We start from the raw sequence: 24,750 nt of genomic DNA on the forward strand, positions 1-24,750 counted from the left end.
CCATTCCTTTAAAACTTTTACCCTTAATAGACTTTAATGAGTGTCTCTCTCTGACGTTACTGTGAGATAAAGTTCATCTCGTCTTTACCGCGAAACCCAAAAGTAGCCATTTTGTGAGCCGGTCGCTTTTTGAATGGACGGGTGGTCGTACAGCGCCCCCTGGTGGCAGAAACGACACATTGACTGCATTGGCCAACTGGGAAGGACAGAAGATACAAGGTATAAAAAGTTTTATTTAAAAAGAACCATACAACACACAGACATATACATACATATACACGTATATACATACTCATATATACGTGTGTATATATATATATATATATATATTCAAATATATACACACGTACAAGTAGAAGAACACATTGAGCACCATCAGGGGTCTTGCATTTACACCTGCCAGTTCAAATGTTTTCCCAAATAGTCACACTTTTGGCAAGAGACACATTTAAGACTGTGAAGGATTTTTTTTTTTTTTTTGCAAGGGAAGAATGTGTGAGGAATGTGAATTCATCTCCTTTCTGGTGCCAGTAACACAAATCACTGCTGCTCTGAGCTGGCTGGAAGTGCTCGGTGCAGAGAACACTGAGGTTCGTGCAGCATCAGCAGACCACAGCAGGTAAAAGCGGGACTATTCGTGACGCCAATGAACGCCTCAGCGTCTCCAACCATTCAAATAAATAATGATTGCAGAAAATGTCCCGCGTCAACACGCGTGAAATTAAAAATAAAAGCTCCAAAGGCCACACCCAACAATAGATCGATAAATTCAGAGTGAGTCTCGTTCCCAATGTTGTGATTTTCTCGTCCCATTCATGTGAACAGCTTCACGACCTGGAATCTAACGGAAAGATCTGCGAGGGCGCCCTCTAGAGGAGCACAGGAAAACACCAGATTTGACAACGTAAATGGCACTTTGTAACAAAAGTGTTAAAAAAAAAAAAAAGATAGCAAACGCTGTTGCACATCTCTTCCTTACAGACACATTTGAAATCCCATCCAGCAACACACAGCAAAATGGTTTATATATGTAACTACACAAAAACAGGGACTGTAGATTAACTATTTTATTGCAACATAAGTAAAGTGCCATCTTAAATAATGGTAAAGAGAAGGCAGACATCTCTGAAGTGGGTATCTTGGAAACGTCCCCAAATCCTACTATGAATGGATAAAAACACAAAATATTAGAGTAAAAAAAAACTGTTTTTACTTTCTGGAGTCAAATTGTCCCTTTAAGCTACATGGGTACAATGAAACCGTACTGCTTTGCTCCTCCACATCTGTAACGTAACGCTAAAGGCTGGTGGTCTGACTAAAACGATCAGGAGGTGGTAGCGTCAGCGTCGAGAGTGAAAATGACTTAATGACCAAAGTAGTTTCAGCCTGAATCATTTTAGTGTGCGTGTTAAATGCTATCATAGGCAAAATGGTGTAAGATGAATACAAAACAGTCCAAGACTGGAATTAATGTTATTCTTGCCAGTCAGGAAAAAAATGGCACAGCTGGCTGAAGGGTGCTGGTGCTCTAACCACACACACGCACGCGCACACACACTCTTTACAGGTACGTATCCTGCTCTGTGCTGCTAAGGCTTTGTGTGGACTGCTGCAGAGGTGATTCTTTGGCAGGGGGAGCGTCTGTAAGAGCTTGCTGTTGTTGCAGCAAGTCCGATTTAGTGTTTGGCACAGCCTCGGCGGCCTCGCTGCTTTCTGGGAGTGGGCGAGCCGGTTCCGAGGGCCGGGATGAATTATCGGAGGGAAGAGAGTAGGGATTTGGAATCTCCTCAATGGGTTTGGATTTCTTGACGCTTCTCTTCTTGCTTTTCTGCTCTTCCTTGCTCTTCTTCAGCAGGGCGGGCTGGGACGCCTCCACCAGGATGGTTGGATTCTGCTGCAGGTCTTGGCGCCGCGGGGGCTCGGCCAGCATGATGATTCGGGTCCCGTGCATCCGAGGGGGGGACTTGAAGTTCAGCTCTCCTCGGTTCTTCTTCCAGCGCTTCAGCTGGGAATGGTGCTCCCGTTCCAAATCCCGTGCCGTCACTGGAATCTCCAGGATCTGTGACAGGAAGAGACACAAAGTACAGTGGAAAGGGAGAAGGAAACACTGGGCTCTTTCAGGGTTTCAGCAATTTTGGAGAATGTGACCTTTAACTCAGTAGAGAACGCAGGGAGTTTGAGAGAAGACAGTTCTTCAGACAAAAAGGAGGTATTGTTGGACAGCAAACACACACTGGGCAGACAAATCTCCACTCTGCTGGTTTCTCCACGGCTTTAAAGGCCATTCCCCGGCCTTTTCTCTACCATAACAAAAGCCGCTTCTCTTTTGTTCTTTATACTGACAACAGTCTCTAGCTCATATTCCCCCTTCAGCAGCGCCCTCACTCCCACATGAATACATATATTGGGATTATACGTCTCTGTAAACACAAACAAGAAAGCCTCTTTAAAGTGCAGCTTTCTCCGACAGGCAACTTAATGTTTGACGACGAGGAAAAGAGGAGGTTTGGGATGCAGCTGCTGGTTTTACCTCTCGGACGAGGAAGCCTTCCTGCATGTACCGGGGCTCGATGGCTCGGAGGAGCTCCATGGTTTCATACTGGCCCTGACAGGCCTTCAGCTTCTCCCGAGATCCCAACATGCACTTCAACAGCACCAAACCCACGCGGAAGATTATCTTGACTCCTGGCAGAGGGAGAGCACGTCCCGTGAGGATGTTTGAGGATTTGACTCGGAGAAAAAGTGGGAAAACCCCTGTTACCGTCGCAGAGGAACATGTCCCAGACGCGCAGGACTGAGGCCCAGGGCAGCGTCCTGGAAAAGGCACACATGAACCACTCCGTCATGTAGAGGATCGGGTCGATCTTGTGTTTCTCCAGATGGCGGTAGGCGACGGGGGAGATGCGGCGCAGCAGAGCAAACAGGATCTCTCCGTCCAGCTGTATCGCTTCCTGAAAAAAGACACAGGTAGGAAAAGATGGACAAAGAGAACAAAAGGGCCATTGTCCGCTTTTGTTGGCGCCGGAACCCGATCTGCAGCGTGATCAGTTCCACGCCAATATGAATGTCGATGTGCGAGGCGGTCCTAACCTGGGGGGGAAACAAATCCCTAAAACCTTTCCAATCATTTAAATAAAAGGCAACAATAAACAAGTGGACGGATTATTGTATTATACAGTTAATTACCTTCGTAATCATAGCACAGTAGTTATTATTTCACTGTAGATACAGTCATAGATATTATCCTACAATCTCTCCCCTCACCTACTGAAGCCTCATGCAAACCATTCTTCCAAAATATTCTTTTTAAAATAATCTTGTGCCAAATAAAGGTGAATTTGAGCTGCACAGCCTGCTGCACTTTTAATAGATTGATACTAAGAGCTCAATTTCCTTAGATAAACTGCAGTTCGACACAATTTTATCCTGCTAAAAGAGCCCCGTTTCAGCTCTCACTGCAGTTTTCATGTACACCTTACCAGGCCAGGGCTGTAGTAGCCAGGAAGATACTTCTCACATATTTGGACCAGCACCCAGAAGGCATCCTGTGAAAACAATACAAAGGGTGTCAGAAAAAACACACACGGCTCTTCGCCACGGTTCTGAGAGGCTGAGCCCGAGTGTTTAGACCAGGGGTGGGCAAACATTTTGATTCGTGGGCCACAATGGGTTCTAACATTTGACAAAGGGGCCGGACCAGGAGCAGATGGATGGATGGAGTGCTTTGGTAACCTCACCTCATTGGAGAAAAAATACACATCTTGGGATATGGAGAAAAAATTTCAAATGAAAATGAAGAGAAGCATTACAACAAAATATCTGACTTTGGAATGAGTCTTAAAACACTTAAAATCAAATGAATAAAATGTGCCTTTTAAAAAAAAATTAATAACCATTTCTATTTTAAAGCACTGAAAGTTCTGTTATCCTTCAGGATATCACCATCACTCTCCTCCTGACTGTCTTTTTTCTAGTGGGAAAACACCAGAATTGCAGTGAAAATATAACATTAACAAGGTTTATTCATTTAATTTTTCAAGTTTGGCGGGCCGGGTTAAAACGTTTAACGGGCCGCGTGTGGCCCCCGGGCCGTAGTTTGCCCATGCCTGGTTTAGACGTTACAGCTACAGAAGAAGCTGAAAAGGTGAGACTAAAAGCTCCATGTTTTCAGGGGCGGCACCGGTACCTCGGCAGGCATGTGCATGAGCAGCACAGCAGCGATGGGGGCCTGGGCCTGGCAGTATCCCTCCTCTGGTCTGTACAGCGTGTAGGCCTTTAGAACCCGGAACAGGTCCTGCTGCCTGCGCGGGGGCAAAAACCCAGCAGACAACGGTCAGAATTCAGAAGGGCTCGTTGGCGTCTGAGGGACGACCCAATCGCCGCCTACCCGTGTCCTCCTCGCGCCACAAACATCTCGTGAAAAGGGAACTGTCGATGCAGGTCCTTCTCGATGACGTCGACCCATTTGGGATCCCCCGGCTGATTGTCCAGCTCCTGACAGAACACGCGGGGGAGATTTTCGGGTTAAAACTGGTGCTTTGTTAAACACAGCATGGGTTCTTGGCGAGGAGTCGACGGTGGCATAAAAATGACACCTGAAAGTTTCCACGTACCCAGAAACAGAAAGAAAAGACAAGGAATAGAGAACTGAGAGAGGCACCTGACGGACCTGAAACTTTCCTTGGTTCTGCTCCTTCTTGACCTTCCCACCAGACAGATAGAGCCACGTGCGTCCTCGGAGGGCAGGAGGAATTCCCTTCTGGCACCGCAGCCTCACCTGGAGCAGAGTTGTTCAAAGTTTAGCCGTTAGCTTGGATCGGGCGCGACGCCGTGGGGTTGATCAGACAGGAGCCGGTGGTACCGGTCACGACAGGTCTTTTCTGCTAGCATGAACCCGAACAAGGCCGACCGTGTCTGAAGGGGCAAAAGAGCCCGAAGGCTCGGAGCGGCCAGCGACATGCGGAGCGGCACCTTCCTTCACTAAACAACAGCGGCGCCCTCGTATCACGCAGCTCCGCGCCGGTTCCTTCGAACCAACGGGTCGAAACGCAGAACTCGACTTCCTGTTTCACGGGCAACTTCAGGCTGCTTCTGTCTGGACTTGGCTTTAGCCGCCCGAATGACTCCAGAGCAAATGACCTGCAGGATTCCTTTGATCTCTTTAAATTCTGAAGGCAGTTAACGGACCACACATGCACATCATCATCATCAAAAAGTCCGGTTTATTCCAAGTAGTTCTTTCTTTGAATTTTGAGGAATTTATGCAATCCAGGGGTTTCCTATGTTGGTCCTCTTGAAGGTTGAGAACAAAAATGAAAGTGGGAACAATCCACTGGCGTTCTGTGACCCCCCCTCCGGTTTAAAGCACCACATCAGTGAGAAGCCAACATCAATAGGAGGTTCCTCTGCCAGTTCCCTGGCACCCACCACCCTCACCGACCTCCAGGCACAAAAGGGGAACAGATTCAGGGATGAGGAGACGGCATTCACACGGCTGGGTTTCCCAACTGCACCTCACGGGACGGGATAATAGCTCTTTTTCTATTTTCTTTTTTTTTTAATCTGGTCTTTCTGACCGACAAAATGAAACACTTGTACACCCACAGAGCTGAATTTGGTTACAGGGTGCACACACGCACTGATAACTGGCGTCCGGCCCTGTTGTTGACTCATGGAAATCAGTTGAAGTCGCAGCTCTGTGCTGAAGTGTTGACAGCGCACAGAAACCAGCTTAACAAGTGAAGCCAGAATCGTCTTTTCACGTGCAACCAAACCTTAAACTACCGGCAACGTCTGTCCGTGGGAAGAAGAGCAGCAAAAGGTTTCATCTCTCCAGCTTTAACCGGCCTCTGCCACATCTACACCGACATTTCCCACCATTGGATCCCAACTTCAGGCTGACCTTATTGAATCTTTTCATTATCCACTTGTCCCAGTGGCTGAGCATGTCCAGCCACTTCACCTCCCTTTGTCTGAGCACCTCTGGAGGAACATCCTGAGCTCTGGACACACGAGAGAAAAGACACCAGATACATGATATGTTAGCAATACGTCATCAACACGAAGGGAGCGAGTTAGCAGACAACTATAAAACACAATAACGATCAGGTCCTTTAGATTATATGGAGTGTGTGACCCAGGCAATGAGACAAAGTATTATTAAAAAGGACTAAAAAAACAACAACACACTAATACGGGAGTTAACGGTCTTTACTGTAACATTCTCAGGCAGGGGAAAAAGAACAGTCAGCAAGTCTAAAGATTATTGAACACTCTGCAAAAATGGAGAAGTGTGTTCCCTCAGGGCTGGGGGGTGGGGGAACTTTGTTGTCAGCTGTTCCTGAAAAGTGCTCCTCATTGGTGTCCGACATAAACCCACGCAAATGTGTATTAGTCAACGCAGGACGTCGCCCGGATGTCAGGCACGGCTGAACGCGCGTCTGTTGCAAGAGAAATGTGCACAGACGTAGCGTGCGCGTGATGTGATCTGCAGGGAAGGAGCGCCGTGAGGACTTCTCTCGTCAATATGAAACATCCTTGTCAGAATGAACTTTCTTCTCGGCATCCTGTTGCTGGAGGACGTAGCGGCGGTCACCTGGCGTAAACCAAGTTACCGTCTCATCCGCACACGTGGGTTTGGAGGTCTCCAAAGCTGCTGTATTCGTCTATTTATGATGAAGGCGTTTCGGACAGATGGGGAGTTTTCAGGGCTTCGCCGAGCAAACCCTGGCTTCTGAACACCTATAAACAGTGAGCCAAAAGGGGCCCTCCTATAACAGGGCAGTGTCTTGCGGCTTCGCACACTCCAAAGAATTCCAAAAGAGGAAGTTTTGCAGCAGCCAGAACTGTTGCCCTCATGGACAGAAGTGCATTTGCAGCCATTAAATCAAGGTGTTTCTGCCCTGACAACCCCTCAAACCAACTCTAAATCTTTATTCCTTCACCATAATGCAACCCAGTCACATCAAAATGAACTGGGGTCAATGTTCCTCTACTAATTCTTCATTTTCACTGATATATTAGAGATTTTTGAATGGGCTGACAACTATTGCAGCGTCACATGGTTCCAATTTATGTTAACGCAGCCTCTTTTTTTTCCTGCCGTCTTTGGGACAGTGTGCCACGCAGCTCCCGTGAACAGGAACCGTGTCGTTACACCCATTCTATTTTAAAAACAGCACTTTGGTCTTGACCAGAAGAATTAAACACCGTTCACAGCGATGGGAGAAAACAAACTTACCCCAGCTGCGCGCACTGCTGCGCCCCGCCGATGAATCCGTATTTATCGGTTTGTCTGTCTGTGAAGCCATTGATCTCAGAGTCCGAGCCCAAAGAGCTTTCGTCGTCAATGTGGCTGCTACTGATAGTCCGAATGCTCCTTGTGTCCACTGATTGACGGCCGTTCTCTATTTTGGCCATGCTAGCGAGAAAGCTAACTGGCTAGCGAGAAAAGCGAACGTCAGCGAGCTCGTTGACAGACGACCCCAAACTCCGAAGCGCTCCTCCGCTTATGTTGTTGTACTAAACAGCGTCGGCGCCATGACTTCTCAACCCCCCTCTCCAAATATTATCTGGAAATGTATAACACTACAACTGTCAGGCCGCATTAACTATTCTACGCGCTGGCAAGCTGGGTTAATTTAGACGCTTATTCAAATGTACCATTAGCTAGCTAAGGCTGTGAGGTTAAAGCAAGTTAGCCAGGTCATCCAGTACCAACAATGGATTCCTGTCAAAACAGCGGCGCGCTTCTAACTTTTCATGGATATACTCGCCGGTTATTAAACTACATCTCCGTGGGCGCAGCCGAGAGTAATCGCTGTCATGTCAGTCCTCGATGTCCTGGGCAGATTTCGCTCCGACCAGCCGCGGCCCAGTCAGCCGCCCTGGGCTTGGCTCTAATGACGGCTCCCCCTGGTGGCCGTGAGCGGAACCCCCTCCAGTTATTCGCTGCTGCTCGAGCACTGAATGAATTACACCAACAATTTCACAAGGGCCCTTTAAAAAGTCTTTATTCAAATTGAACAGTTACGCTTCTGGGCATTCTAACACAGCACTGTGAATCTATGCAAAGCAGCGTTGCTCATAACTAAGATATGAGCAAGGACGTTACTGTGATGTTAATCAAGAGGGATGAGCAACAGCATATCGGGGTAAAACTCATCGTTGCAGGGATCATTTCTTTCTTCCTCCTCTCTCCTTCAGTGCCAGGTGAATGACTGCGCCATTGTTCATGTTGTAATACGCCAGAGAGTTGGAATCCTTGATGAAAATGCCCTGATAGCAAAGAAAAGATTTTGCTCACTAAAACTGCAGGGGTTAACGGAAAGATTCAGGCAGGAGTAAAAGAGTTACGTACCTCAAACTGTAACTTCTGTTTCCCCGCTGGCATGCCGGTAGCTTCGTGGATCTTGACTTTGATGACAGACACCTGTGGATACAGTGCAACGGCACTCCCGTGAGGTTTTTCCCTCAATCAGAAAGGGCACCAAGAGCCAACGATCACCTACCTGATCGGTAAGCGGGACGGTGAAATTCAGCACTTGGCCGCTCAGCTTCCATTCGGTCTTGTCCTGCATGTTGGGAACTTGCACTTTAACTGCCACGGGACCCTGAGGAGAAATAAAAGGAGGCCGTAACACGTGTGTTTTCACACAGACTAAACCTGAACACACAAACCAACCTTGTTTCTGCGGAGGAACTCTTCCTCGGGCATCAGGTTGTCCTCCGACTTCATCTTCTTGTTGACAGGCTCGTCGTCACGAGGAGGGGGGGGGTGGATGGGTGGTGCAGGAACAACACTGGGGGGTTGTGGTAGTGGAGGCGCGGGGACAAACGCTGCATCAAAAAGAAGAGATTGAAGATGGATGAAGATGAGCACAGTGACCCAGGTTCAGCTATCAAACAGACACAGGTGTAAATTTTAGGACATTCTACTAAATATTGAATTTCTTATTAAGAAATGTGTCCCCCCCCCCTCCCCCACTTCAGCTGAAATAACTTCAGTAAGATGCCTAAACAAGGACTCCGCTTACCAGCAGGAACAACCACTGGGGGCGGCCTGGGTGCCAAAAGGTGAGGTGCCGGTGGGGGAACCTGGACCACATTGACACGGGGGGCAGGTATCATGGAAGGCACCTGTGCTATAACTTGGCCGGGTGCGAGGCGCACCACAGGAGTCACTGGTGGTCTTGGAATTACTGGTACAGCAGGTAAGAGGGTGGTCCGTATGGGCGGTCCCAACTGTTTGGATAGATCACATCCGTGGCTTCTTAATCGAGCAAAATCTCACCCACAATTAGCTTCATAAGCAACTTACAGTGGAAGGTGGTCGAGGCACGGCTGTAAGCGGAGGGTTGGGTTTCTGTAACATGGCTGGAGAGGAGGGCACCGGGGGCTGGTGGGAAAGCTCACTGGGCTTGCTTGGACCAATTTTCTCCTTGGCGTCGTCCTCTCCCACCAGCCCTTTGGCCTTGTGGATGGCTTCAATCTGCTCCTGAAGGGTAATATTGGCCTGCGCGGCCTGCTGGGTGCGGGCCATGCTCCCCGAGTGGCCGTCCCACGTGACCTGGCAACAGACACAGAGCAGAACAAGTTCATACTGATATGCTTAAAAAAATACTGCAACATTAAAGGTGAAGCGGGGGGACTCATTTCTGACCGTCTTCAAGAAAACCAAGTTTCTCCACGACTCTTTGGTCTGACATTATATACATTCATGGTCATTTACATCAGCTTTCTTATAGAATCAGGAGAACAGGCAGGTAAAAGGTTACAAACTCTGCAGCTGTACTCACCTTCTCTTCTGGCTTCTGGATTTCCTCTTCGCCGATCTTCTTACCGATGGCCGTCTCTTCCACCCCAAAGATATCAGTACGCCTCTCAGCCAGCTGCTTCAGGCTGCTCTCGATATCCAAACCCGGGGCAAAGACTTCATCTTCCGTCTGCCTATCTCTGATGCTTCGGTCCCTCTGCTCCAGCCAGCGGGGGTCAAGCAGGCCAATACGCATGTGCTCCTGCATCTTGCTGGCCTGGATCTTCTCACCAGTAATTGGAGAGATGAGGTACTCGTCTTGAGGTGCAACTGTGGGCTGAGGCCTAGATGCTGAGACAAATAAAGCAGGGGTTAAATGCACGTTGTATATCGTATTAGCATAGTATACACCTGTCAAACGCTTATTCTACCTTTCGGATCATAATCCTTGCGGATAATAACTTGGTCTGGAGTCGGGGGCAGAGGGGGTGGCATAGGGTTGTCGGGTGGTAGTGGAGCCTTCATATCCTCATCATCAGATCCCTGAAGAAGGGGAAAGAAGGAATATATTACAAAAAAAATGGGGTATATCTCTGATGAACACACGTTAAAAGTGGCTACGCAAGAGTAGTTAGCATGTATCATAGCATAGTTGATAATTGATTGATTTTGCAGGTTAAAGAAATAGGTGAAAAGTATAAGATGTACAATTCCCCAGCTCTCACCTCGTCCATATCCTGCAGTTGTGTATCCTGATCGGGCTGCGAAGCATGGCCTTCGTGACGGGTATCGCGGCGATCATCCTCATCCTCACTCTCCACCTCCATCTCAACCTCCTCACTCTCGCCGTATTTCTCATAACGTTCTTGTATCAGGATGCGAGCTCCCAGCTCTTCTGTGGTCGTCGGTGGAGGGAAGTGGCCTGGAGCGGAAAAAAGATGCCGATTTAATGGCGCAATTACACTTCCGACGAGAGGAATTGTGGTCATTTACCTTGTTCGTTGGGCTGGAAATCCACCGTCTCTACCACTACAAAGTCATGCCAGTCGATCTGAGCATATGCCACCCTTTCCTTTTCTTTTTCCTCTTCCTCCTTCTTTCTTTCACGCTCCTGGAACTTTGCCCACTCGACACGGTACTTCACCTAACGATCATGTAGCAAAAACAGATCGTTAGCGTGACCGATGTGCTGAGAAAGGCTTGAACGGAGAGACTGTTGAAGAAAATTACCTGGTCCAAAACCTCTTTTGTATTCTCAGCCTCTTTCTTCAGCTTGATCAGCAGACCTTTAGGAGGGATCAAAATCTACAGGGTGACAGGAAGGATCAGGTTCCCGTTACACAACACCAATTAAATTAGAAGAGCAAATCTATGAAAGCAAAGCTTAAAGTCACCTTGGTGTACTGCTCAACAAGCTTGGTGAAATAGTTGAAGAGACTGTGCTGTGGGCGCAAAAAGTCAAACTGGTAGTTCCTCTGCTCTTTCTGCATGAGCTGAGTGAGGAACTGACGACCGTTGCGAGCAACAAACTGGGCAGTGAGCTTGACGACATCCAGGTCGAACGCTGATATAGATGGTGGATCTGCAATGAACTCAAATTCAGGAGGTGGTTCTTTGGGGACAATGGTCTCCTGAATCACCTGCACCTACGGAAAAAATGAAGACAACATCGTATCGGCCGCTCACAATAAATGGGGGGAAAAGAGATAAGTCCAAGGCACCATCATACTTTTTGGGGAAGCTGCTGAGTCTGTTGCATTGTCTGTTGCATAACCTTGGGCACCGCTGCAGATGGTTCTTGGGCTTTGCCCTCCTTAAATTCATTGACCTTGTGACGGTAGTAGGCATGGTACGGATCATTGGGGTTGAGGAAATTAAACTTTGGATTGTTGATCTCATTCTGACGGATTCTTGCTTCAAACTCTGGTCCATTCCTGTAAAATAAAAAATAGAAATCAATTTAAGGATATATCAGGATTGGGGTTTTTTGTGTGTGTGTGTGTGTGTGTGTGTGTGTGGGGGGGGGGGGGTGCATAGATAACGCTGGGGAACAATTTGAATAAAACTTCTGTTGGATTAAAACTAAAATTGTCATGCTGATTCCAAAACTGCAGTCAGTTTTTTTCTAGCATGTCAAGTTTTCTCTCCACAGCTTCCCCTCCAGATAAGCCAAATTACACTGATTCGCTGTAGTCACATTTGCCAGCTGATTACAATTGGACTCATCTCCAGCAACTTGTTGGTGCAGTCACAAGGTGAGACGGTGCGTGCAGCTGCCAACAGATCAGCTTTGCGATCCGCACCCAAAAATGAGTTGAAAACAGCTGTCAGACCTCAGTGTAACACATGCAGGTTCACCAACCTGGCAACAAAGCTTGCTGTCTTGTCCACAATGTTTCGGACCTCAGGTGGTGGATAAATTATACCGACAATCGGTTTGGTGGCTGGGGTTTCTTCCACTGGGCCATCATTCTGTTGACAAAGTTACATGAGAGGTTCTGGTAGACAGCCAAGATTATCGTGCCAAAATAAGTACAAAAAGAAACAATTATACGAACATATATGATCAGTATATCTGGTTGGTCATTGTCTCCACACTCTTCCATCCAATTGTGCACATAAGGAGCATTTTAGTTGTGCAGTGTGTTTTGAGTTCAATTTTTAAATTTACTTTCTGCACAGCAGAATGAGGTGACAAGAGATTGCATCGTTCTATCCCAATATGTATGTGTGTGTGTGTGTGTGTGTGTGTGTGTGTGTGTGTGTGCGTGCGTGCGTGTCTGGCTAGAATTTACGTGCATGAGGACATCTGTTTGAAAGGTTCAAATGTGCATTTTCATTGAAACAGATTTTTGATGAATTGATACAAACACATTAAGACAGTAACATTTTTTTTTAGCATCGCACGGTGAAATTAATAATAGAAATGACAAGAATCCGCCAAGACAGGCAACGTTAGCTGCGATGCTAACATAGGAAGCTATGCGGCGGAATCGTCACCTTGTTGGGCTCCGGCTGAACGATTTGAACAGGCCCAGGCGGCATGGCTATCTCTCGCTTTTAAGACTGGGTGTTATCTGTAATACAGAAGGGGAAACAACGTAAGTTTTGCTATCGACCTTTGAGGTGTGAAATATTATTTTAAGAAAACAATGTAGAAGATCTAAAAGCCAAAACTTACAATATACGAAGGCGCTGCGATGCTGCGTAACTCTTTCGTTGACCCAATGGTGGTGAATTACTTCCGGGCGCGAACCGCAAAGCGCTGTGGGAATTGTAGTGCCTCCGTTGGTTGCTAGGAGAAAGCGCACCAAACTACAAGCCAAACGCAACTAGGCGTGGACCGAAATTAGATTCATCACTCACTCTCATCTACACACAATGCGACGCAGTACATCCGTGCGTTTGTATGTAGTCAATGATTTTGTCACCAATAGTTCTCATTGTTGTATTAGGAACTGACTATCTTATAGCTATGAGTGAATTCTTGGGCAGTCAAAATTGTATCGAAAGCCTTCGGAAAGACCTTATCGATCTTCAGGGTGCAACTGTAGACGTGTTTTCTAGAACTGGACCAGTATGCTTTTCCTCTTGGAAGTTTCCAGATAAACTCTCCTGGAGTCTGGATATGGTGGCTCTACTGGAGCAGTATGACTTTGTGGATGGGGAGAATGAGTTCAACAAACACTCCCACGTTGTCTTATTGGAGCTGGTGATTGACAGGTAGTACAATTTATAATCCTTGTTTCCAGTGGACAGACTCTACAGACCTAAGTAACGTGTTTTCCTCTTTTCTCGTCATGATCAAGACTATTGCTTCTTCTGCAAAGCTTTGACAGTTTTGTTGAACAAGTCGCATGCAATAAAGGAGGAGAACGAAATCAGCAGAGAGGATGCCTGTCAGTCGGCCTTGTTGTCAGAAGCTACTGGAGTCATTTAGTTCATTTCACCAACCTGAAGGTATGGACAGAATTTTGAAGATAAAACAAGTTATGGACCCATATATAATCAGGCGGCATTGAAAAATGTTGGTACTTTTTAACTTTAAATTCAAACACTGAATCATTTCACAGACTATTAGCCAAAAAACAGTCATAAATGCCAAAAAGAGTAATAAATACCCCCCAAAAAGTAATAAATACACTCTAAATCAAATGCTTTCTATTTTGTTCATGTATTTCATGTGTTGAACTTGTGTGTTACACCCTTACCTTTAGTCAGTGAACTGATTTGTGTCATTGATTGTCTTTATATTAGGCAAATTCAAAAGATGTCAAAAAACAGACAAAATCAACAGCTCTTGACTGTGACGTGAAAGCCTCTGTGTCGTCTTCATCACATCAAACAACAGCGGGCAGCGCTTGCTCGTCTTCAACGAGTTCTGCAGAGTTTCCTTCACGGGGCCATCTGCCCTCTTGTGTCACCCCGGACACCCCAAGCCCTAAACTAGACAGAAACAGTGTTGGCAGTCAGACATCCGAATCATCGCTCCTTCCCTGTGATGCGTGTTTTCAAGTGCAGTCCCTTTTAAGAAGAACCGGAGATGCTTTGATAGAACTGTTTCAGGGTGAAGGCTTGCCCTCATCTCTCCAGCCCCTCTTAGCAGCTGTGGAGGAAACTGTGGGCCTGGGACACATGACAGCAGCTGATGTCACTCAGTGGGCCAATGAGCAGCTCAGAGACATGCAGCGGCTGGCGAAGCATCTCCAGGATGTGCGGGACACAGTGCAACCACTCGGAGACAGACTAATGGAGGCAGAAGCAGAGGTGGAGAGATTCAAGACTCAGCTGACAGAGACGCAGGAACAGTTCAAGCAGGAGCTGGAAAAACACCACACAAACATCGTCCAACTGGAGTTTTCTCTAAATAAAGCTCAGAGATCTGTGAAAGAGGCAGAGGCGAGACTACAAGAAGAGCAACAGCAACACAGAAGGGGTCGAGAAACATCAGTTCACAACAGCTCTGGAAGCAAAACATCAGCGCATCTTTACTAACATCTGATTGTTTTTTTTAAAAACAGAAACTCAAGGCGTGGAAGAAAATAATTCCAGGTTGAAAGAGGAGGTGGCAGCTAAGGAAGATGCAGTACGGACACTTTGTAAGCGCATTTACTGACAAATTAGACATTGTTGCGTGTTAAAAGGACCGGAAGATCTTGAAACGTGATAATCTTTGTGTTTATTCCTTTCAGGTTGTGAAAACAATGCTCTACGAGAAAAAGTGGAAAAGTTGCTCATGGAGGAAGAAACTTGCTCCAAATTGCAGCAAAGCATTCAGCAGTCGGAAGCCCAAATTTCACAAACTCAGCTGCTCCTTGACAAAGAGAAAGCCAAGTATCAGGGCGCTTGGCGTCAACAGGAGGTCAGTCTTCAGGCAAAACCTTCCAGTACCTTTTTCAATCGGCAACACTGATTTTCTTAAGATGGCGGCTCTAATTACCTTGTTTGAACACATCCTATAAATATACAAGTAACTCATTAATTATCTTATTTGTTGTAGGAATGAGCGCCTGTACAGTTTACTCCTGAGTTAGCAACACCAGTTTGAGTCTTCCAGCCATTGTGTGAACTGCTACAAATGGCAGATTATTTATTCTACATCTGAAGACGATCATCTCTTTGTTACTTGTGTTGTGTGAAGTCAATGCAGGCGAAACACCAGTCTTTGTTAAAGAGGGTTGATGCTCTCTATGAGGAGTGTGAGGAGCTGCAGGGGCTGCTGGGAGAGTGTGAGGACAAACAGTCTGACCTGCTCAACCAGCTAAGACTGATGACAGAGGAGAAGGAACGAGTGCACGCGCAGCTCACTGAACAACAGGTGGAGGACAAGTCGTTCCTCATACACCAGCTCGCTTTATTTTGTCTGTAATCTGTGATGCTTCCGCCCAACAGGGCCTGTGTTTAAAGCTCCGAAAGGAGAAGCAGACACTACAAGCAGATGCCAGTCAGCTGAGGAGCAGCTTGGCTGATCTGAAGGCGTATGTGCAAACCTTAGAGGAGAGGGAGAGACTCAACCCGCTGCCAGCAAGGCCGGAAAGTAGGAAAATAAGTTTTTGATAAGACTAGGTTGTTCATGTTACATCAGTAAAGACAATCAACCAGTCAATCGCTGCTTCACGGCCTTATTTTATCTGTTTGTGATTGCTGTGTTTCCATCAACAGGAATCCTCCCCTCAGGAAGTCCTGATCTCCTCTCTGTTCAGCACATGAGAACAGAACAAAATTACCCGACTCAAATGGCGCTGTAAATCTGACTTATATAAGAGAAATAAGAGAAAATACATTTGCTGGGAAGAAAATTGGTGCAGAATCACCTTTGATTTTTATTTTTTACCAAAGGCAAAGCAGCAGTGGAACACAGCTGGGAGACAGCAGAAGGAAGACTGGGCAGTGGCGAAGTGACGGAGCGTCAGCTGGGTCGGAGGAGCGCGTGTCCACCGGCACAACTGTCCCGCCCCCATATCAGAAACGTCACTTTCAAACCATTGACCTCAACCTGGACTACATGTCTGTCAAAGGTCACATCAAACAAGGCAACGCCTCTGTTCTCAGGAGGAAATGAAGTACCGTAATTTCCAGACTATAAGCCGCTACTTTTTTCCTACACTTTAAACACTGCGGCTTATTCTACGGTGCGGCTTATTTATGTTTTTTTTCGTGGCGCACTATCACAACTATTGTGAATCAGTCATTTTTACTAACCCTCATCAACATGGAAAATACTAGAAGAAAATCATATGATGCGGCTGTTAAGTTAAAAGCGATCACTCTGGCGGTTGAAGAAGGAAATCGAGCTGCCGCGTGTAATCTTGGCGTACATTACGGTAATCAATGGCGAGAAGGTGGAGACGCCAGCATAAAGAACTGATCCAAAGCAAAAAGACGACAAAAGCTTTTAGACGTAAACATCGCAGGTGGCCCGAGCTTGAAAACGTTCTGGAAGACTGGGTGAACACACAGAGAGCAGGCGGCCGTGGTGTTTCCGCTGTACAAATCAGACGGAAGGCAAAAGCAATCGCCACCGCGGTGAAAATAGAAGATTTTAGAGGTGGGCCATTGGGGGTTTTTAGATTGTTCATTGTTTGAGTAAAAAAGCATAAACAACGTAATTTGTGTGTAGCTGATCAAGCGTATATTTCAAGGTAGCTACATTACAGACACCGTTAGAAAAAAAAAGCATTTACCGGTAGAATATATTTGTTTATGTTGCTAAACGGATTAAATTAAAAGAAAAGTTAAAAAATCCTGATGTGATAAAATTTGAATTTAAGGTCTCTGTATAAACATACAAGTGAAAAGAGTGGCTGTTGTTTCTTACCTGTCTGTTTGTCACTCGTCAGTGACTCGTCTCTTACGGTAATAAAAACATCTACCGGTACTGAATGTTTTCGATCTAATTTTTCATATTACTACGTGGGATACCTGCGGCTTAAAATCCAGTGCGGCTTGTATAAGTACAAAATTGATTTTCTTTCTAAAATTAGATTATGCGGCTTATAATCAGGTGCGCTCTATAGTCCGGAAATTACGGTACTTCTCTATACAAACATTTAAATAAATATAAGCATTAATTCATTTAAACTCACATGTCAGCTTATCGCTACAAAAAAACCTAGAAAGGATAAATACCAATGGACACACAGCCACATACAGTGTGTTGGCTTTGAAATGGGAGTAAATCAACCAACCCTACATTTCAATTTAAGGCATTTCTTTTAGTACTGTTGTTGTGCCACAGAAGAGTTTTTACATGGCCCTCCACTTTGGGTTCCACTAAAGTGACATCTAAATGTCCCTAAAAAGGGCTCCCATGACCTAAAGTCCACCCTTAGCTTCGATAAGACCTTCTCAGTGTCTGCTACACACTGGGTAACCAATGCAAAGTCAAACATCCAAGTTCAAGTTTATTGTATTTAGAGCCCAGAACCACAAACACTGTTTGCCCTGGGGGGCTTTACAAGCTGCACCGTTGTGACATCTTCTGCCCTGAGACCATCAGACTGGGCCAGTCAAAACTGCAAACCCTTTAGGGACAGAGAACAGCTGTACAGCAAAAACATTGGATGGAAAACAGGTTTAGGCTTATTTCTCACTGTGCACTGTCCACTATACAAACATGCTCTGCGCAAAGATCGCAGCTCAGTCAGACTTTATAGTTGGTTGATAACCAACGTTGTTAGCATAGCTCGGGCTATGTAAACAAAAGGTGGATTTATCTCCACAGGGTGTAAAGCTGCAGCTAAGATCCTATTAAAGTCTGCATTCATTTGTGTAAATATCATATAAAGTTTTCAAATTAATCCAGAAACTTCATCTTGCTTCCAAACATTTAATTCTTTTTTTTTTAAACAATTTTTTGATTGATACAGATATACAATAAATAAAATGAAACGTGTGCTCTTTGGCAGACAAGAGAGAGAAAAAAGTGAGAGAAAAAAGAACCGAAATACCAAAATCATGAGCCGACATCAAAAGCACAACAGAGTCACAAAACCAGCAGAGAATTTTCAAGTGCCAGGTTGTACAAAGACATTTTGAAGTGGAGCCCAAAGCTACAAATTCTGTTATTTATGAGCAGGTTTAACTACTAAAGTCATAAATTGACTACACATCAGTGTATAAGGCCACGGGTTTCTTGTAACACACACAATAGTAATAATGGTGGGAACGTGTGCTTTCTCTAATCTAGGTCAGGCTGCAGTGAGGGGGGGTTGGGGGGGTCCGATGCTGCAAATCTGCCCGGATTACCGAGATTACTGAGAGTTGAAGCACCATTCTGCCTCATCGCGACTGTGCTTGTAAAATGTCTGCAGGTACCCTAATAAAGTCAGTCACATGACGAGCGTGTAACAGCGCGATCATCTGTGTGCTTCGGCTCTGATTTCTGATCTCATCGTTAAAAAAAACCAAACAACTGGTGGAATCATGCGACAAAATGTTGGAGGTTAAGGGCAGCGTGAGAGTGCTAACGATGATTTAGAATGTAGAGGTACGTGCACACCTGGATAGAGCAACACTCACAGTGACACAAGGAGGACAGTGATCACCATAAATAAACACTGACAGCAGTAATAGAAAAATAAGTATATTTGTGGAAGGTGGAGAGTCTGTAATGTCCCGACAGGACGACTTTTTGGTGAATCTTAATGTTTCACTTTTGACTGTGACATTTAAAGGGATATTATGCAGGATTTTGCACGAGTGTAGTTGAGTGACGGACTGAAGACAAGTGACAAGGCTGTGAATCCACACCCTCTCAGCAAACTTGGATAAATTGAAACAGCCATGATCAAAACAAATATATCAGAAATGATCAGTCCCGTAGAATTGAGGTCTCTTTAAAGGTTATTATTAATTTGCTCATCGATCAGTGATTGATCTCCAAAAACTGGACGTCAATTCCTGATCAAGTAATAGAGAGAAAATGAAAGTGGTGTTTTCCAGTGGTGGGACAACACTACTAACAAACTCTTCTTTGCGTGAGCCTCATGTGAAGCCAGAAGAAAGTGATACACATTTTACCTGTGGGCTACAACTAATAAATACTGGATCAATGGGGTGAAATATTGGGGAGTTCAATTCCCAGGATGGACTGGTGGTTTGTACTGCTATGTAATAGCCTGCGACCAAGATTCCCATTTTTCAAATGATAATTTTTGTGATGTTTTGCAAAAATAAATCCTAGAAAATAAGAACACAAAAGTAATAAAGCTTTTACTTTTCATTCGAGTAGAACAAGATATACAAATATGCTTCACAACAGATAGGGAGCATGCATCGCACCCTGCGGCGTGCTAGCGTAAAGCAACAAGTACAGACTGATGGGGTGGAATACACGAAAAGGGAGTGAGATACTCAGGTAATTAAGTGATCAAGTGAACGAGAGGGAGTGGAACGGCGCAACACATATCATCTTCTTCCCGTGGACTCCTCCACTGTTGAGTCAGAGGAGGGGCTGATGTGGTGGGCCATGTCTGCTTGTCCTTCAGGCTGGACGGACTGCACTGTTTCTACCAGGCTGCCACTGGGAAGCACCACATAGCGGGCTGCCATGTCTTTGGGCTGCAGCTCCCGCAGGCCCTCCTTGCTGTGCCAGATCCCGTAGCCAAAATACACACAGAGACCTGGGGAAAAAAAAACCAAAAATCTGTAAATGGCTCAAACTGAAAAACAAATCATGATGTAAGTGTGTCCTCCGGACTTTCTCAAGTCAAGCTTTCAACAGGCTTGTCTAGCTGTTCTTTTGTAACCTTCAGAAGAGCTTTTCTTCTGAGGACTCTTCCATGAAGGTCATATTGGAGCAGATCTCCCTGAACAGCTGAACAATGATCTCCTTGGAGACAAATGGGGATTTGGACTTGCTCCTCTAGTGCTCCTACAAGAAGATAAATCTGAAGTTTTGCTTGGTCTACCAGGCCTTATCTTGACCTCCAGCGTTCCTGTACACTAACATTTCACAATTAAAACTAAGGAAGCGGGGATCTGAAAACACTTTGTTATCTCCGAACAGCCGTTTCCTGTTCCACGGGTGTCAATCATTTGTGCTAAACATTGTCGGGACAAGATGACATTATATTAGAGGAGTCTGGGTACTTTTAAAGCTTGTTCTCTGAGAGCTCAGCTCCCCCAGGGCTCCCAATCTTTTGCGGGGTGTTGCTATTACAAATATTCCTTGTCTTTCTTCCACTACGGCTAACTTTCATACGCAATAACTCACTGGTGAAACAATGGTGATAGGAATCTAACGCTGGCATCTACATTGACCTGAAGATGTGAGAACATAAGTCTGGTCTAGGACCCTGTCAAGTGTAATAGTCCCTGTAAGTGTGTCTCGTTATTAGTCTGACAGTTGTGTTTAAATGGTTCACGGGGTCAGAGTAGCTTTAAGCTAATGCAGCTAATCAGTTATCCACAATGATCCCCTTCACTGACAGGGGATTAATGCAGACTGGGACCATCTACATCAGAGGAAAAAACCTTCTCTGATCCCTTAAAAGTACAAAATGTTAACGCTTACATAAAATAGGCTTTGTGGAGGTGAACTGTTGCGTCCAAATGTATAAACGGGCTTTACGTGTAAGCCTTCCTTGGAGTTACCAACTGGTCAACACGCAACATTTTTTTATAACTGCTTTTCCATTTGTTTTGACTCTTGTGTGTCTTCTTACCTATAGCAATCCATACGGTGAATCGAATCCAGGTCAGAAAGCTGAGTTTCATCATGAGGAATACGTTTATCAAGATGCTGGCAGCTGGAGTCAGTGGAACTAGAGGAACCTGCGCAGTGAAAATATTGATCACCTGAGGAAATCTACCAACGAAAATCTGCTGATCAAACTAAGTCTATAATGAAGTTTTAGGGCAAAATACTTTTTTATTTAGACTGTCAGAAGTGGTAAATCAATGAGGAAAAAGTCTAAAACTAAATTTAACGTCATAAATTTACGAGGATAAAGTCAAATTATAATTAGTGAGATACTTTAGGGTAGGAATCTCAAATAAGGAAATACTTTTGGCGCCTTGACAACATGCTGTCACCACTACCAGGATACATCAGAGAATTAGCAAGAAAGTGGATCTTTTCCAAAGAAAGAACCACGCCAATCAAAACATTTCAAAGTGGCCCGTCATATGAAAACTAATGTGAGAACATGCTCTTACCTGAAATGTTTTGCTCTTGGCCTGAGGCTCATGCATCCAAATGAGTGCCAGGCTCAGAACATATGCTAAGCCAAAAATCACCAGGAGGAGTGCATAACTCCACAAGGGCAGGTACAGCTGCCCATTTCCAAATACCAGCACGGCGCAGAAGGAGACTGAGCTGACGATCAGGATCAATACACAGAAGGCCACGACCTCGCCTGGCTCAAAGTCCCTCAGCATCCTGCCTAAGTACGGCTCCCAGAAGGCCTTCAACTGCCCTGCGCCATGTCGCTCACTTGTCCTCTGCCTTTCCACCAGCTGCAGTTTGTCAGAAAAAGACTCGTACTGCTTTAGCTCTCCTCTGTCCTCGTTTATGGTCTGGGACTCTGACAGGGCCGGGTCCACCGTGGGATTGGGAGAGGTGGAAGCGGTTCCCTTGCTGCCGGCCTTCTCCGGCTGGAAGCGGAGCACGATGATGCTCGCAGCCACGAAGGTGTATGCCAGGAGGGTGCCGATGGACAGGAACTGAACCAACGCCTCCAGGTCAAAGATGAGCGCCATGATGGCCATGAGAGTGCCGAAAACCAAAATGGCGATGACGGGGACTTTGGTGACGGGATTGACTCGTGCAAAAATGTGAAAGAACAGGCCATCTTCTGCCATTGCGTACACAGTGCGAGGCAAAGAGAAGAGATTACACAACAGCACTGTGTTCATGCCTACAAAAGAAAAACAGGCCACACTTTTAATCCAAATAGACTATAAAACCGGAGACAAGGACAACGAATTTTGTTCAAAAACGACAAAGCACTCACCACAAATGGACCCGACTGCCACGATGATTCCAGCCCAGCTGTATCCACGGCGGAAAAAAGCATCTGCCAACGCAGAGTTCGGGTCCAGCGAATGCCAGGGCACCATCAGGGTGAGCACGGTGGAAACCAGGATGTAAGCCGCCGCTGCCAGGCCGAGGGAGATGGCGGTGGCAATGGGAATCGCTTTCTGGGGATTTTTGGCCTCCTCGCTTGAAGATGCGATGACATCAAAGCCTACAAATGCATAAAAGCACGTGGCCGAGCCTGCCAGGATTCCAGACAGCCCGAATGGTGCAAAACCACCTTCTTTCGGGCTCCAATTGGCTGGTTCAGCCAGAACAAAGCCAAAAATCAGGATAAAAGCGATGACAACCATACTGATGGTGGAGAAGATGTGGTTAAGATAAGAAGACACTTGAACTCCAAAAGAGATGAAAAACATGGCAAATAGTAAAATCCCTGCCGCAAGGATATCTGGGTAATGAGCCAGGAAGGGCACGTTCCACTGCATGATGTGTGTCTCTGTATAGTTCTGGATGGCATGGTTAAAAATTGAGTCCAGATATCCACTCCAGGCACGTGCCGTGGCTGCGCCACCAATCATGTTCTCCAAAATCACATTCCAGCCAATGAGGAAGGCCCAGATCTCTCCCACAGACACATATGTAAACATGTAGGCGGATCCTGTTTTGGGGATGCGGGCGCCAAACTCTGCATAGCAGAAAGCAGCCAGCAGAGAGGCAAAACCTGCAAAAATGAAGGAGATGATGATGGCAGGCCCGACTATTTCTTTAGCTACTGTTCCTGTTAGCACGTAAAGCCCAGAGCCCACCATTCCCCCAACTCCCATCAGAGTCAGGTCCAGAGTGGACAGGCAGCGCTTCAGCGACGTGGCCATCATGTCCTCATCCAGCGTCTTCAGTCGGTTCAGTTTCTGACAAAAGCGCGCCGCTGGGGCGCATCCTGTGGGACAGGCAGCCATGGCGACAGAGTGAGACAGAGCAGCAGAGCGGAACGAGGCGATCAGTCACTCTGGGACCATTTCGATACCCCAAAACTGACCTGCAAGACAAACAGCATGTTTGCGCTTTGGCTTGTTGAAGCTACAAACCAGTTTTTTCAGTCAAGACACCCAAAATAGCAGCAGGACTTCTGTTTCACCCGTAAGCACACGTAATTATTATTATAATTTATCTGTTTATTTTGTGTGTTTCATGTGGTAGCATACAGCCTGAGGATGAGGCCAACAAAGGCAGATTGAGCTGTTTTGTTTTTTTTTCCCAATCAGAGGTCCTCAAGGCAAACCTTATGATCGTTATGCTTGGCAGAACTTCCTCACCTCTTCTCCTTCGCACCCTTTAATGGCAAATAAGGCTTCCAAAACTGACATCACTGGGCCATGTAGTTCATGCCCTGAGCAAATTTTAAAATCAACACTGGCTTCTCAAGCAAAGGTTTCTATCCCATTAAATTCCACAAAACCTTCTCATATAAGGTAATAAGCTGAAACATGCTCTCCTGACTCCGCCTTCTTTTGATGGGTGTTAAATAGAAATCCAATCAGTAATGAAGTGCGGTCTGTTTGGACGTGTCAACATGGAAGCTTTGACGATGAAGGATTGTAAAACACGACACTGCGTGTTTGGCACGCAGCACTGTGGTGTTGGCGTGGTACTGCAATAAAAGTCATCAAGTTGGCCAGATCAGGTCAGTAATTTTATAATGCAAATCGGTATGTGCATTTTTAGCAATGAGCGCCTGACTGGCCGCAACATATTGTGCACATCTTTCCATCCAATGGACCCAAGCACCAGTAAAATGAGGGCGCCACAGATTTAAATGACTCGCCCTGCAGGGCCGGAACACATGATGCCGAAAGCATCCTGTGTGGGGAACAGAAAAATCTAAATATGTGCTCTGCACCATCTTATAAACGGACATTTGCGTCGTCACGCCTGATGACAGAACCCGTCTCCTCCGACCCTCAACACCGAGAAGCCTCCTCAAAATTACGTAACGCGTTTTATTTGCTACTCAGACGCGTAACAGCTGGGCTGCGCGAGTCTATAACGTTTCAATAGGAACGACACATATTCTAATGCTTCATTTTTAATGATAAATTAATAATTCACATCGAAATGGAAAAGCGGCAGGATCGTTTGCTCACTTCAGTCCCGGATGATGGAAACGACATCCCGACTCTGAAGCCGTTTATTACAGGTGAGACTGTTGTCCCACATGGAAAATGGTAAAAACCAGATGACAAATAAGATTTGGGTTTATTTTATTGTTTTACCTCTATTGTCTCATGTGTAGCAGTGGCTCCGTTTCGTGCTTTTGAAAGTTGCCGAGGTGCATCGATGATGGAGCACAAAGTGCGCCACGGAGCCAAACCAACAGGAGCCGCGTCTTAAAGGCGCAGGCACCGTTTCTGTGATCCTGCTTTGCAGCTGCGCCCCACCCATTTACCGACCCCCCCCCCCCCCCACACACACACACACACAGAGGTGCAGTGTACGTGTATGACTGAGAGGGAAA

At 45.9% G+C, this 24,750-nt stretch overlaps 4 protein-coding genes across 4 annotated transcripts; 1 reads left to right on the plus strand and 3 right to left on the minus strand.

Annotated features, from left to right (window-relative positions):
• Nucleotides 1–213: 213 nt before the first annotated feature.
• LOC101071915 (TBC1 domain family member 10A) lies at nt 214–7,917 on the minus strand. Its single transcript, XM_003974488.3, has 9 exons — nt 7,241–7,917; nt 5,903–6,002; nt 4,670–4,777; nt 4,388–4,494; nt 4,187–4,301; nt 3,480–3,545; nt 2,762–2,951; nt 2,531–2,685; nt 214–2,059 (listed from the first exon to the last, which is right to left on the minus strand). The coding sequence occupies exons 1-9, from the start codon at nt 7,417–7,419 to the stop codon at nt 1,562–1,564; spliced, it is 1,518 nt and encodes a 505-aa protein (XP_003974537.2). The 5' UTR covers nt 7,420–7,917; the 3' UTR covers nt 214–1,561.
• A 77-nt stretch (nt 7,918–7,994) lies between these two features.
• sf3a1 (splicing factor 3a, subunit 1) lies at nt 7,995–13,074 on the minus strand. The gene is made up of 16 exons (XM_003974453.3): nt 12,936–13,074; nt 12,755–12,831; nt 12,117–12,226; nt 11,484–11,688; nt 11,149–11,400; nt 10,985–11,059; nt 10,748–10,898; nt 10,480–10,676; nt 10,186–10,297; nt 9,798–10,105; nt 9,320–9,568; nt 9,036–9,243; nt 8,684–8,838; nt 8,511–8,612; nt 8,360–8,431; nt 7,995–8,277 (listed from the first exon to the last, which is right to left on the minus strand). The coding sequence occupies exons 2-16, from the start codon at nt 12,797–12,799 to the stop codon at nt 8,176–8,178; spliced, it is 2,343 nt and encodes a 780-aa protein (XP_003974502.1). The 5' UTR covers nt 12,800–12,831; nt 12,936–13,074; the 3' UTR covers nt 7,995–8,175.
• Nucleotides 13,075–13,144: 70 nt separating this feature from the next.
• ccdc157 (coiled-coil domain containing 157) lies at nt 13,145–16,439 on the plus strand. Its single transcript, XM_029829332.1, has 9 exons — nt 13,145–13,477; nt 13,564–13,714; nt 14,012–14,690; nt 14,776–14,853; nt 14,947–15,116; nt 15,396–15,572; nt 15,647–15,791; nt 15,917–15,998; nt 16,094–16,439. The coding sequence occupies exons 1-9, from the start codon at nt 13,230–13,232 to the stop codon at nt 16,314–16,316; spliced, it is 1,953 nt and encodes a 650-aa protein (XP_029685192.1). The 5' UTR covers nt 13,145–13,229; the 3' UTR covers nt 16,317–16,439.
• Nucleotides 16,440–19,442: 3,003 nt separating this feature from the next.
• On the minus strand, nt 19,443–24,646 carry slc7a4 (solute carrier family 7 member 4). The gene is made up of 5 exons (XM_003974490.3): nt 24,509–24,646; nt 22,213–23,274; nt 21,416–22,116; nt 20,923–21,031; nt 19,443–19,878 (listed from the first exon to the last, which is right to left on the minus strand). Exons 2-5 carry the CDS (start codon nt 23,192–23,194, stop codon nt 19,664–19,666), a joined length of 2,007 nt encoding a protein of 668 aa, XP_003974539.1. The 5' UTR covers nt 23,195–23,274; nt 24,509–24,646; the 3' UTR covers nt 19,443–19,663.
• Nucleotides 24,647–24,750: the final 104 nt, after the last annotated feature.

Source organism: Takifugu rubripes, chromosome 21, assembly GCF_901000725.2.
Source record: "Takifugu rubripes chromosome 21, fTakRub1.2, whole genome shotgun sequence".
Lineage (NCBI taxonomy): Eukaryota > Metazoa > Chordata > Actinopteri > Tetraodontiformes > Tetraodontidae > Takifugu > Takifugu rubripes.